The sequence below is a fragment of the Oncorhynchus mykiss genome, chromosome 13 (assembly GCF_057628025.1).
Source record: "Oncorhynchus mykiss isolate SJ-2025 chromosome 13, ASM5762802v1, whole genome shotgun sequence".
Taxonomy (NCBI): domain Eukaryota; kingdom Metazoa; phylum Chordata; class Actinopteri; order Salmoniformes; family Salmonidae; genus Oncorhynchus; species Oncorhynchus mykiss.
In genome coordinates, this window is record NC_143034.1 from 49989360 (window position 1) to 50003618 (window position 14259).

The following is a 14259-nucleotide window of genomic DNA, read 5'->3' on the forward strand; positions in this document are numbered from 1 at the left end:
TAACTATTATAATAATTCAATACAGTAATATGATATCTGTATATAAAACACTTACATTTGACATTTGAGTCATTTGGCAGGTGCTCTTATACACAGCGACTTATATAGTAAGGCATTCATCTTAAGATACAGTAGCTGGGTGAGACAACCGCATATCACAGTCAAATATACAGGTCACGAAGATTCCATTCCAGCTAAACAATGGATATATTGCGTTTTGCAAAAAAACACATTATCATACACATCTAAAATCTATTCCAGAAAACATCTTGAGAACAGTAATATTTTACACACACATGAAGGTACGCACAATTAATCATTCCTGGTGGAAAAAAAACACAAGTGAAAAATTGGTTGATATAGTGTTTTGGAAATCAACTCTTCATATTCCAGTGAGAATAAGGACTGCACAGTCCCAGTGGGAACATATCATTCATGCTGCGATAGAGAAGAGAGATGTGACCACATTAAGAGGGGTTGAAAGGGTGACGTGGCTGACGGAATGCTACTGACTTGTTAGTGGGTGTCGTGACATTGGCGAGGATGGTGAAGTTGCTTCTTACAGTTCGTAGACTGGCCAACACCTGGGGGATGGACGGACGGTGGGTGGTGGGGGCGGCGGGGAGAGGGGAGAGGGCAGAGAGCAGAGCGAGACAAATTCACTACATACTCAGTTTAGCCCCTTTCAAGTTCTTTACGGCATTGTTCTATCTTTAGGCAGGAAGGGTGAAGTGTACGCCACTTCATCAACAAACTGCAGTGCTGGTGCTTACCTGAGCAAAAGGGGTGACTATGAGATCTTCTGCATGCCTGTAGAAAGAGAGATAGAAAATGAACAAAGGAAGGAGATGACAGTAAAGTCAGCAGGATAGATGGAGAGTTATCGCTATGACAGTTTGCATGAACACATACGGGATATGTATGTGAACCAATGGTATCCATAGCCTTATCTGACCAAAAAGCATCTTTCTGAAATGGAAGCAGACCAAGACAAATTACACCGCTGTGAAGCGAAAAATATTTTAGTATGAACATTAGCATAATACTGCCATAATCATAATAATCATAAATGCCAAGTCGGCTGATTGTGATTGTATAGTGAGTAATGTATGGTGTTGCAGCAATCTGGAGTGTCAGTGAGGCTACTTTCACTCAGAGGGGTTTTAACCATGTGGATTAGCCAAGGTGGTTTTGATGGCATGTGATGAACACAGGAAATGGAGGTTGTAAGGGGGTACATACTCACCAAACCAGGGTTCAATTAGCACTATACATTAGCTGGGCTTGACTGAGTTTGCCTGGTGCAATGGAACCAATGGAATAGTCTTATAAGTTCAAACCCCCGCCACAGTTTGATACTCACCCCTCACTGTTGATGGAGGAGTTGCGTGACATGTTCTTGGGGGACATGTCATAGTCGGAGTCTGATCGGTACAGGAAGGACTCCCTGCGCTCCCCGCGACTCCTGCACCCCTCTGTGGTAAAGGAGGGGTGCAGCCCCAGCACAGGACTCGCCTGCGAATCCATGGGGCTGCGGCCGGGCGAAGGACCATTCTCTGAGTCAAAACTGAAAGACAAAGTGAGAGAGACAGGAAAGTTGTCTGGATCAATGCTTCATTTAAGGCATGTTCCTGTATATTATATATATTTACACACTAAGAGGTTGGAATAAATCTGTGAATTTGTAAAAAAAAATGATAAATCCCTTTTAGTGTAAGATTTGTTTAAAAAGACAGCCTGAAATTCAGACCAATAAGAAAGAGAGTTCCAAACCTCTCTGCCAATAACACCTAGTATTCCCCTCCCCACTCAGACCACTCCCAGGCAGACAGTCCTAGCAACATTCTTGCTTGAGAAATTGCTCTTTGCTAAGTAGCTATTTTTGTATGTTTTTGACCATTTTAACTTAAAACAATCTCACCAAGGTACCAATTGTTACCCATGAATTAATTGATGTTGAGATATTTAAAACAATATATATGGGGGATTGGAGATGATGCAGACAAGTACTTTGATGGAAGCTACAATTCATCTGCAATATTAAAGCTGATCTACATATATACACAAGAGCACCATACCAATCTAGTGTTACAGACAACCACATGACCCCAAACACAAGATTAGGAATAATCTCAAAGAGAACCAGTCGAACAGAAGCTTAGTGAGAGTTTAGCCAAAGTGTACACAGAAACATACTTCTTAGGTTTAGGGTGATTTCTCTTTTTTGAAACATGAATGTCTCTACAGCTTCCTCAAAAATGAAAAGCACATCATGGAGGGAGATATTGTGAAGCCACACACACACACACGCGCAAGCACACACACACACGCGCAAGCACACACACACACACACACACACACACACACCACACGGCCTATTAACTGTGCATGGCTACTTGAACACCATGAATACCTGAGAGGAAGGTGAGACTGAGACGACAGTCTGCGCTCTATACTGCGGTTGAGCTTCATACGCCGGAAAAACACGGAATTCCCGTGTCCCCGAGTGTGGTCGTGATCAGGGGACACAGGTGAGTTAGCGGAGGTGACGTAGGGAGAGGTGGGGGTCAGGCTGGGCGTGGTCAACCCCTCGGGGGTCTCCCACAGATTCATCTGTCGTGTCAGCTTCCTCTGACTCATCTCTGGAAGCTCTGGGCACGACGGAGAGGACTGACGGAAGAAACCACCATCCCTCTCTCCCTCTTCTTCTCTCTCTCTCTCTTCTTCTCTCTCTCTCTCTCTCTCTCTCTCTCTCTCTCTCTCGCTCTCCCTCTTCTCTATCTTTCTCTCTCTCTCTCTCTCTCCCTCTTCTTCTCTCTCTCTCTCTCTCCCTCTTCTTCTCTCCCTCCCTCCCGACCAGAAAAAAACTCTGTCTATCAAACTTTGTCTGCTACTGCCAACACTTCAACCTCCCAATCGGTCTGTCAGTCACTCTCCCTCCTACGCTCCCCCCTGGCCCCCCGCCTTGTTCCACGGTTCAGTAGCAGAGCTCACATCCCAGACAAAGAGAGTTCTCCTGCACACACCAGCACAAAATCCTGCCAGTCAGAAAGCCCTTGATAACAGACCCTAATCCTATAGTTTTATTCCTGGTCCCAATCCTCAGAGTCCACGTTCAGTTGAAGTCTTCGAGCTTTGATCCTGAAGACCTGGAGTACTGCTGCATTTGCTCACGTCCTTTGTTCACCTCCACACCACTTTGTTCCCTGTTTCTCAGCAGCTTGTTTCTCCCTGTGTAGGTTTGTTTTTGTTTATTCTGTCACTGAAGGGCGGCAGTGCAGCTGTAACCCACAGCCTCTCTCTCAGCTATCAGCTATCTGAACAGGGCCACTCTCAGGGGAGGGCTTCTGATATTTCACTAGCTCAGCTCTCACTCTCTATCGCTCTGTCTGAGTCCACATACTTTTCCTGTGTGTCCTCCTCCTGCCTCGCTGTCCTTGTCCTCCCCGACCAGGCCCCTCAGGGACACTGTGGCTGCCACTCTGCCCGGGCGTCTGCCCAATGTTTCACTCACACCCACACCACCTGGAGGACACACCGACGCTGGTCGGTCCGATGCTCCGTTTCCTTTCTTTCTTTCTCTCTCCTTTTCTTCGCTTTCTCTGCCTGTTGTTTTCTCCTTTACTTTCTTCACCTCCCCCTGCTTCAAGCGTGTGCTCTCTTTCTCTCTCCTTATCTCCCTGTTCACCGTTTCTCTAGCAGCAACAGACCACCGGCAGTAACGCGAGAGAGAGAGAGAGAGAGAGAGAGAGAGAGAGAGAGAGAGAGAGAGAGAGAGAGAGAGCGAGAGAGAGACAAAGTGGATGAGGATGGAGAAAGGAGTCAAGGAGAAAAAGGAGGGAAGGGCAGAAGAGAAGAGAAGGAGGAGTGACTCATGGCCTGTGGAACTGTTTACAAGAGCATGCATGATTTGTTTCCAAAACATTATTTTTTAACATCAACAGCCAAGCCAACAGCCAAGCTTCTTGACCTTTGCAGTACACAGAAAAACATGGGCCTACTGACCAAGTACAGAGCTACTACACAAACAGACCCCTACTCTGAGAAAATCATTTTGTGAAGTTTAAAATGTACTGTATCTGCATACACATCAGAGTGTGTGTGTGTCTGTGTGTGTGTGGGTGTGTGTGTGTTGTTTCTGACAAAAAGAAGAGAGACAAGAGGAGAGTTTATCTGCATGTATGCATGAACACTTGTGTATGTGCATGTGTACAACAGTGAGTTTGTGTGTATCGGTTTGTTTTTTCATGCTAATGTGAATCTTGTGTCATCCGTTTCTTTGTTTTTGCAGCAGCAGCCGAGGTAAATCCCGGTGCATGAATTCTACATACCACTAGGCTGACTAGACAAGGCAGATAGCAGCACAAAGACTATCCACAGAGCAGAACACTACAGAGATGAGATGCCTTGTCAACCACCCATTTCCCCCTCCTCTCTCTCTCTCTCTCTCTCTCTCTCTCTCTCTCCTCCCACACTGTCACTGTCTGCTGTCTTTCAAGACCCTTCCTTTCCCTTTCTGTCATGTGTCTCTCTTCCAGTGACTCACCCCAGAATAATGAAGGAAAAAGAAGAAGGCACCAGCTGGATGGTAGAGGGGAACTCAGCTCCCATTTGTTTGTGGGGCACAAGGGACCCGCCTGAGCATAGCCCTCTTAAGTCACTCATGAACAGTCCTTTATGAAATATGGGCTATGGGAACATTGCTCTGATCCTCTGACTGCTGAAGGATTCCTACTCATTGTGACGAATGCAATTAAAAGCTGCAGAGGGTTGATGCAAAATGTAAAAAGTCCATAATCAAATGATCAGTTATTAAGTAATAAAGCTGGACGTTTCAGTGTGAATTTGTGTGAACAAACACACAAACACTGTATACATGCACATGCATGCATGTGCACACACACACACACACACACACACACACACACCCTAACAAAGTGTGATTTCCTACCGCAAACACTTCAGTATCCCTGCACATTGTCAATTTGGTATTGGCAGTGTACATAGCTTCCTATCTTATTTATTATTTCTCTTGTTTTCTTTATCATATAGAGTACCCATCAAAAGGTTGGACACAAGAATAATAGTGAAGACATCAAAACTATGTGTCACGACCTCCGCCGAAGTTGTTTCCTCTCCTTGTTCGGGCAACGTTCGGTGGTCGGCGTCGCCGGTCTTCTAGCCATCATTGATCCACTTTTCATTTTCCATTTGTTTTGTCTTGTCTTCCCACACACCTGGTTTCAATTCCATCATTACATGTTGTGTATTTAACTCTCTGTTCCCCCCATGTCCTTGTCCGGAATTGTTTATTGTAAGTGCTTGTGCACGTTATGTCTGGTGTGTGACGAGTTTTGTACCCATGGTATTGATTGTTTTGTTTACGGTGATTTGTATTATTAAACTGCGCTGTTGTAAATCAGTTTTTGCTCTCCTGCGCCTGACTTCTCTGCCGCCAGTACACACCATTACAGAATTTCGGACCAAACTTATGGAGTCAGCAGGAGCAGGTACCCCGGGTATAGGGGTGGAGGAGCGCGTCCGGGAGCATGCAGCAATGCTCCACCATCTTGGCACCGCGTTGTCCAGACAATGGACCGCTGTGAGAGACAGGGAGTTCTACCAGCGCCTCCACCAGCACAACCGGGGTCTCCACTATGCACCCCTCCTTCTCCTGGACCCAGCGGGATTCGTCTCTCCCTTCCCCAGGAATATGATGGGACGGCTGCGAACTGCCAGGGGTTCCTGTTGCAGCTGGACTTATACCTGGCAACCGTCCACCCGGCTCCTTCGGGCAATGAGAGGGTGTCCGCCCTCGTCTTGTGCCTCACCGGGAAAGCCCTGGAGTGGGTCAACGCCGTGTGGAGAGAGGGAGATCTGGCGTTGGACCATTTTGAGGAGTTCACCCGCCATTCCCGGGCAGTCTTTGACCACCCGCCCGAGGGTAGAGCGGCAGGTGAACAACTTCCATCTGAGGCAGGGGACGAGGAGCGCCCAGGAGTTCGCCCTGGAGTATCGGACCCTGGCTGCCGGCGCAGGATGGAGCGACAGGGCCCTGATTGACCATTATCGCTGCAGTCTACGCGAGGACGTCCGTCAGGAGCAGGCCTGCAGAGACACCACCCTCACATTCGACCAGCTGGTGGACCTGTCCATCCGGCTGGACAACCTGCTGGCTACCCGTGGACGTTCAGATCGGGGTCTGTTGGTTCCATCTCCCCGCACCCCCTCTCCGATAACCATGGAACTGGGAAGGGCGGTGCACAGGGAGACCGGAGGGGGTTCCAGCTCGTGCACCCTCTGTGGCCGCAGAGGTCACACTGCCGGTCTGTGCCGAGTTGGTTCCTCTGGGTATCGAGGCAGCAGGCTCTGGCGTCACCCCAGGTGAGTCGGCACCATTCTCACCCAGAGCCTTCTGTTGCACATATGTTTTTGTATGTCACTTTTCCTGAGTTTTCCCCGCATTCCCAGCATAAAGCACTCGTCGATTCAGGCGTGGCTGGGAATTTCATAGATTGTTTGCCCATAGGTTAGGGATCTCCATTGTTCCTGTGGATGTGCCTTTCCCCCTTCACGCCTTAGATAGTTGACCATTATGGTCAGGGTTGATTAGGGAGGTCATCGCTCCTCTGGGCATGGTGACGCAGGGAGGTCACAAGGAGAGAATTAGTCTCTTCCATATTGACTCTCCTGCGTTTCCAGTGGTGCTAGGCCTACCCTGGTTAGTTTGTCATAACCCCATTGTTTCTTGGCAACAGAGGGCTCTCACGGGGTGGTCGTGAGAGTGCTCGGGGAGGTGTTTAGGGATTTCCGTTGGTGCTACTATGGTGGAAAGTCCAGACCAGGTCTCCACCGTGTGCATTCCCCCTGAACATGCCGATTTGGCACTCGCATTCTCCGGAAAGAAGGCGACTCAATTACGATAGATGTCTCCGAATCCCTGCGTTAGGGGTACATTCTGTCCTCCACTTCACCCGCCTCAAGTTTATTTTTTGTGAAGGAGGGAGGTCTGCACCCGTGTATTGACTATCGAGGTCTGAACCAGATCACTGTGAGGTATAGTTAGTTACCTGTTACCGCTCATATCCACAGCGATTGAGTCAATGCACGGGGCGCGCTTCTTCACCAAACTAGTTCTCAGGAGCGCTTACGACCTGGTGTGTATCCGGGAGGGAGACGAGTGGAATACGGCTTTCAGTACCACCTCAGGGCACTATGAGTAACTCGTCATACTGTATGGGTTGATGAATGCGCCATCAGTCTTCCAAGCCTTTGTAGACAAGATTTTCAGGGACCTGCACGGCAGGGTATAGTGGTGTATATTGATGACATTCTGATATACTCGGTTACACGCGCTAAGCATGTGTCCCTGGTGCGCAGCGTGCTTGGTCGCCTGTTGGAGCATGACCTGTACGTCAAGGCTGAGAAATGCCCGTTCTTCCAGCAGTCTGTCTCCTTCCTAGGGTACCACATTTCCACCTCAGGGGTGGAGATGGAGAGTGACCGCATTTCAGCCGTGTGTAATTGGCCGACTCCCACCACGGTAAAGGAGGTGCAGCGGGGTTTTCCAACTACTACCGGAGGTTTATCCGGGGTTTTGGTCAGGTAGCAGCTCCCATTACCTCACTGCTGAAGGGGGGCCCAGTGTGCTTGCAGTGGTCAGCTGAGGCGGACAGGGCTTTGAGTCACCTGAGGGCTCTGTTTACCTCGGCTCTCATGCTGGCCCATCCGGATCCCTCTTTGGCGTTCATAGTGGAGGTGGATGCGTCCGAGGCTGGGATAGGAGCTGTGCTCACTCAGCGCTCGGGTACGCCACCGAAGCCCACCCCTGTGCCTTCTTCTCGGAGAAACTCAGCCCGGCGGAGCGAAACTATGACGTGGGGGACTGGGAGCTGTTGGCTGTCGTCAAGGCCTTGAAGGCGTGGAGACATTGGCTTAAGGGGGCTAAACACCCTTTTCTCATCTGGACTGACCACTGCAATCTGGAGTACATCCGGGCATCGAGGAGACTGAACCCTCGCCAGGCAATGTGGGCAATGTTTTTCACCCGTTTTGTGTTCACCCTTTCCTACAGACCTCCCCGCCTCCTGCCTGGTAGTGCCGGTAGTGTGGGAGCTGGACGCAGACATTGAGCAGGCATTACGTGCAGAGCCCGCTCCCGTCTGCTGTTCGTGACCGGTTGATCTATTGGGCCCACATGTCACCCTCCTCTAGTCATCCTGGGATCGGTCGGACAGTGCACTATCTGAGCGGGAGGTACTGGAGACCTACCTTGGTTAAGGATGTGAGGGTTTATGTTTCCTCCTGCTCGGTGTGCGCTCAGTGCAAGGCTCCTAGGCACCTGCCCAGAGGGAAGCTACACCCCTTACCCGTTCCACAACGGCCTTGGTCGCAGCTGTCAGTGGATTTTCTTACCGATCTCCCCCTCACAGGGTAACACCGTGATCTTGGTCATTGTGGATCGGTTCTCTAAGTCCTGTCGTCTCCTCCCTCTGCCCGGTCTCCCTACGGCCCTACAGATTGCGGAGGCCTTGTTTACGCACGTCTTCTGGCACTACGGGGTGCCCCACTACGGGGTGCCGGTACTACCGGGTCTGGCTCTCGACCCGAAACCCGCCCCTCCGCCTGCCCTGCCGGAAGCTGGGTCTGCGGTTTGTGGGGTCATTAAAAGTCCTGAGGAGAGTGAACGAGGTTTGTTATAGGTTTCAGCTTCCCCCCGATTACCATATTAACCCCTGGTTCCATGTGTCTCTCCTCAGGCCAGTGGTTGCTGGCTCGCTCCAGGAGTCTGAGGTGCGGGAAGTTCCTCCGCCCCCACTAGACATCGAGGGGGCCCTGGCGTACTCCGTTCACTCCATATTGGATTCGAGGCGTCGGGTGAGGGGCCTTCAGCATCTCGTGGAGTGGGAGGGGTACGGTCCAGAGGACAGGTGCTGGGTTCCGGTCGAGGACGTGTTGGCCCCTTCAATGCTGCAGGAGTTCCACAGTCTTCTTCCAGATCACCCTGCGCCTCGCCCCCCGGGTCGTCCCCGAGGCCGGTGTCAGTGCGCTGCTGGAGCTGCGCATCAAGGGGGGGGGGGGGGGTACTGTCACGACTCCCATGTTGGTTCCTCTCCTTGTTCGGGCAGCGTTCGGCGGTCGGCGTTGCCGGTCTTCTAGCCATCATTGATCCACTTTTCATGTTTTGTCTTGTCTTCCCACACACCTGGTTTCAATTCCATCATTGCATGTTGTGTATTTAACCCTCTGTCCCCCCCATGTCCTTGTCCGGAATTGTTTTTTGTAAGTGCTTGTGCACGTTATGTCTGGTGTGCGACAGGTTTTGTACCAATTGTACCCATTGTATTGATTGTTTTGTTTACGGTGATTTTTATCATTAAACTGCACCAATGTAACACAGATTTTGCTCTCCTGCGCCTGACTTCTCTGCTGCCAGTACGCACCCCTTAAATAATTTTAAAAACTATGAAATAACACATATGGAATCATGTAGTAAGCAAAAAAGTGTTAAACAAATCAAATATGCTTTACATTTTAGATTCTTTAAAGTAGCCACCCTTTGCCTTGATGACAGCTTTGCACACTCTGGGCATTCTCTCAACCAGCTTCATGAGGAATGCTTTTCCAACCGTCTTGAAGGAGTTCCCACATATGCTGAGCACTTGTTGGCTGCTTTTCCTTCACTCTGCGGTCAAACTCATCCCAAATCAAATCAAATCAAATTTTTTATATAGCCCTTCGTACATCAGCTGATATCTCAAAGTGCTGTACAGAAACCCAGCCTAAAACCCCAAACAGCAAGCAATGCAGGTGTAGAAGCACAAATCATCTCAATTGTGTTGAGGTCAGGTGATTGTGGAGGCCAGGTCATCTGATGCAGCACTCCATCACTCTCCTTCTTGGTCAAATAGCCCTTAAACAGCCTGGAGGTGTGTTTTGGGTCATTGTCCTGTTTAAAAACAAATTATAGTCCCACTAAGCGCAAACCTGATGGGATGGAGTATCGCTGCAGAATGCTGTGGTAGCCATGCTGGTTAAGTGTGCCTTGAATTCTAAATGAATAACCAACAGTGTCACCAGCAAAGCACCCTCACTCCATCATTCCTCCTCCATGTTTCACGGTGGGAACCACACATGTGGAGATCATCCATTCATTCATCTATGTCTCACAAAGACATGGCGGTTGGAACCAAAAATCTCAAATATGGACTCATCAGACAGATTTCCACCGGTGTAATGTCCATTGCTTGGGTTTCTTGGCCTAAGCAAGTCTCTTCTTCTTATTGGTGTCCTTATTGGTTTCATTGCAGCAATTCGTGCATGAAGGCCTGATTCACACAGTCTCCTCTGAATAGTCGATATTGAGATGTGTCTGTTACTTGAACTCAGTGAAGCATTTATTTTGGCTGCAATTTCTGAGGCTGGAAACTCTAATGAACTTATCCTCTACAGCAGAGGTAACTCTGGGTCTTCCTTTCCTGTGGCGTTCCTCATGAGAGACAGTTTTATCATAGAGCTTGATAGTTTTTGCGACTGCACAATTGTATGTATTGAGTGACCTTCATGTCTTACAGAAATGATGGACTGTTATTTCTCTTTGCTTATTTGAGCTGTTAACATGGATTTGGTCTTTTACCAAATAGGGTTAACTTCTGTATACCAACCCTACCTTGTCACAACACAACTGATTGGCTCAAACGCATTAAGAAGGAAAGAAATTCCACAAATGAACTTTTAACAAGGCACACCTGTTAATTGAAATGCATTCCAGGTGACTACCTCATGAAGCTGGTTGAGATAATGCCAAAAATGTGCAAAGCTGTAATCAAGGCAAAGGGTGGCTACTTTGAAGAATCTCAAATCTCAAATATATTTTGATTTGTTTAACACTTTTTTTGGTTACTACATGATACATATGTGTTATTTCATCATTTTCATGCCTTCACTATTATTCTACAATGTACAAAATAGTAAAAATAAAGAAAAACCCTTGAATGAGTAGGTGTGTCCAAACTTTCGACTGGTACTGTACATGTATTTTTTATTTTTTATTTTATTAGTTACACTTTTGATATTGGATTACTGCACTGTTGGGTAGAGCATGAAGGGCTTGCAAGTTAATTAAGCATTTCACTGTACTTGTGCATGTGACAATAAAACTTGGATGGGATGACTGTGGACAGCTACTCGCTCTTTCATTATGTGATAACAGAACCCCTGGAGAGGATGACTGTGGACAGCTACTCGCTCTTTCATTATGTGATAACAGAACCCCTGGAGAGGATGACTGTGGACAGCTACTCGCTCTTTCATTATGTGATAACAGAACCCCTGGAGAGGATGACTGTGGACAATGACATGATGATCAGAGGTCTCACAGGAAAAGGGATGTGTGCCAGCTGGGCGACTCCTTCCTCTGTAAGATAACAACCCTCACAGCTCAATGAGGATAGAGAGCGAGAGAGGAGCAGGCTAATTAAAATGGCAGTTTATCATGTAGCTCACCCGCGTTTTTCTACTTCTTCCAGTTGGTAGGTGACTTAGCATAGCGTCAACACATCTCACACTAGGCACAAGCACAGTAATGGACACAGCAACAAGATGGCAGTTACTGCCAGTTCAAATTGCATGACTATTGGATATGTTTTCATTGCCATGGGAAACCTGTAAACCACCTTCATCGCTTGAGCAAATACTATAAAATGCTCAGCTCAATGGTATAATGGCTGAGTAGGGACCTTTGTACTGGCAGGTGCTGTAAACGGCTTGTCTTATTGAATTGATAAATCAAGATGATGTTCTATCTCGGCTTTTCTTGCAATGAATATTGCAGTGTATGCCGCTCCCTAACACTGTGAGTATCTAAACCCAGCTCTGCAGCCATACTCCTAACCCTCCTCTCTATGCAACACATTTCTATAACAAAGGGGGAGAATTTGATTATATTCCATTATTCCATTAATAACGCAGCTCTGAAAGGCTTTGAAGCCTGAGTCAATGTGCTGATTAGTTTAATTAAACCTGAGAGTCTTTAAGGGACAAGAAAGATTTACACTCTCACTCCTTCCAATGAACCCCCCTCCCATTGATTATATATTAACAACACACTTGGAGCTTATGAGTGTGTACGTGCGTGTGTGATGGAGAGCTGTTGCCACATCTCTCTCTCTCTCTCTCTCTCTCTGTCTCTCTCTGTGTGTGTGTGTGTGTGTGTGTGTGTGTGTGTGTGTGTGAGAGGCTTGAGCTGCAGTTGGTCAGGCCCAGGCAGCCAGCATACAGGCTCACATTCCCTTGCTGGGTGGGGAGGGAGGAAGGGATGGAGGGGAGCTGGAGCCTTCATTTATTAAAGTCACTTTCCAAAATCGATCCCTCTATCCCACTCATTCTTATCCTCTCTCTCCACAAGTTAATGATTAACCTTCCCCAACCACTCCATCCCTCCATCCCTCATGCCTCCTCCCCCCACTACCCAGGCCTACCCTCAGCCTGAATGGGGGATGAGAGTGATGTCCTGCCTCCGCTTCCTTTTCTGCCAAGCCAAGCACAGATGCTAACTTCCATGTGCTATGTCAATCTCTCTCTGTGCATTGCCTCACCCAGGCGTTTAGCACCTGCCTGATTGCTACATGCGTGGGGGGAGAGTGGAGGGAGGGAGTGCGGGGGAAAGGAAGGGAGGGGATACTTTTAAGGCCCCATCGTACAGACACAACTGTATTTATTGCTACGGTTGAATCCCGAACTGAATGTTGAATCAGCAACTGATCAGGCAGGGTAATAGGGCTTTTATTACAGAGCAGCTATCACTCTCTGTTGCTGCAGAGCAGGGGCATATGTTCATATCAGGCTAGAACACCCATCCCCGACTCAACTCAAAGCACATTTCAAATAAGATGGCCAAGCCAACAACAACACACCGTCTCCTCTCACCATTTCTACCTGCCCCAGCATGCCCTCTGTTTCACGCCAGTTCACGGTGCCATGACACAGACCTGCCTGCCCTGGCTGTGTTTTAAAGGCCAACATTTACACTGCTTCCCTGCCCAACTGCCTGAGCTCTGAGCCCTATGAGAAGAGGAGAGTGTTGGCCTGGCTGGAGCCTGGCGCTGCGCCACCCTTGGATCAGGGAGGGCATCTGGCCGTCCCAGCCTCACACAGGGCAGAGGGACACCGCAATGCAAGCAGGGTGGTCGGGGGTAGAGGAGAGGGGGAGAGAGAGAGAGAGAGAGAGAGAGAGAGAGAGAGAGAGAGAGAGAGAGAGAGAGAGGACAAGAGAGAAAGAGGGAGATAAAGTTAAAGAGGAAGAGAGAGGGGATTCTCTTTACAGAGTGACAGGCTGGTCAGCTGGTCATCCCAGCGATGCCCTGACCGGCCGGCTCCATCTGAGACAGAGAGAGAGCGAGAGGACAGAGGGAGAGAGTTCCCCCGTCCACTGTGCTGCATGCGGTCGGTCAGATAACAGCCAGAGGATTACAGAGCCATAATCCTGCCCACAGGATCAGCGACACCATCCAGATGGGCCTGACTCAGAGAACTACTGTACTGGAGTCATATGGAGTTTTAACAAGGCAGCAGGCAGCAACACACCTTTAAGCTTAAGTATGACACACTGTAGTAGCTACAATTGATTCCTCAGACAATCACTCGGTCGACTGACCCCCGGCGGATGGTGGTGTCTTTCATTCAATCCAGAGATGCGGTATTCAGTCTCCTCCATCAAATGTAGTGTGACGCCACAGGCTCACTTCAGTGTGAAGGAATGATGGGTTCAAATACTATTCTAAATCTTTCAAATACTTTAAGCGTTTGCTTTAGCCTGCCTGAAGTGCCAGATGGGCGGGGTATGCAGCCTTTACGACTATTCTAATAGTTCCATGGCACCAGGCAAGCTCAATCCAACCCAGCTAAAGCATTTCATATAATTACAATACTACTTAAATCCAGGTCTGCTAGATTAGCACCTGGCAGCACTCAGAATGTATAATGCATTGTACAAATCCAGTGGTTGTAAATTTAACAGATCCCATAACACTGTATTACACAAGCACAGCGCTCCCGCCCCCATGCTGTTCCTCCTCCTGTGTAGTCGGGTCTCTGTTGCCGTGGGGTTTTGTCCAGAACATCTGTATTTTCCCCCAAGCCACCAATCCTACCACATTACCACCACCACGTCAGCTACTCCAACTTTCTGAGAAACTTCGTCGGGGTTAGAGAATGAATCAACAGTCCTTTTTCTGTTTGTCTTCCATTCCTCAAATCGCC

General features: G+C 48.5%; 1 protein-coding gene across 2 annotated transcripts in view; it reads right to left on the reverse strand.

Moving 5' to 3' along the window:
- LOC110486363 (3',5'-cyclic-AMP phosphodiesterase 4C) overlaps window positions 1–14259 on the reverse strand; it is a 97938-nt gene that overhangs the window by 32775 nt on the left and 50904 nt on the right. The window contains exons 1-4 of one of the 2 annotated variants that reach the window (XM_021557895.3): window positions 2414–3711; window positions 1364–1567; window positions 774–810; window positions 514–584 (exon numbers count right to left, since the gene is read on the reverse strand). In XM_021557895.3, coding sequence (XP_021413570.2) covers window positions 514–584; window positions 774–810; window positions 1364–1567; window positions 2414–2640 — 539 coding nt within the window. In that variant the 5' untranslated portion in view covers window positions 2641–3711. Of the gene's footprint in view, window positions 1–513; window positions 585–773; window positions 811–1363; window positions 1568–2413; window positions 3712–14259 lie in introns of those variants that run through there. The other variant, XM_090196459.1, reaches the window with a different exon arrangement.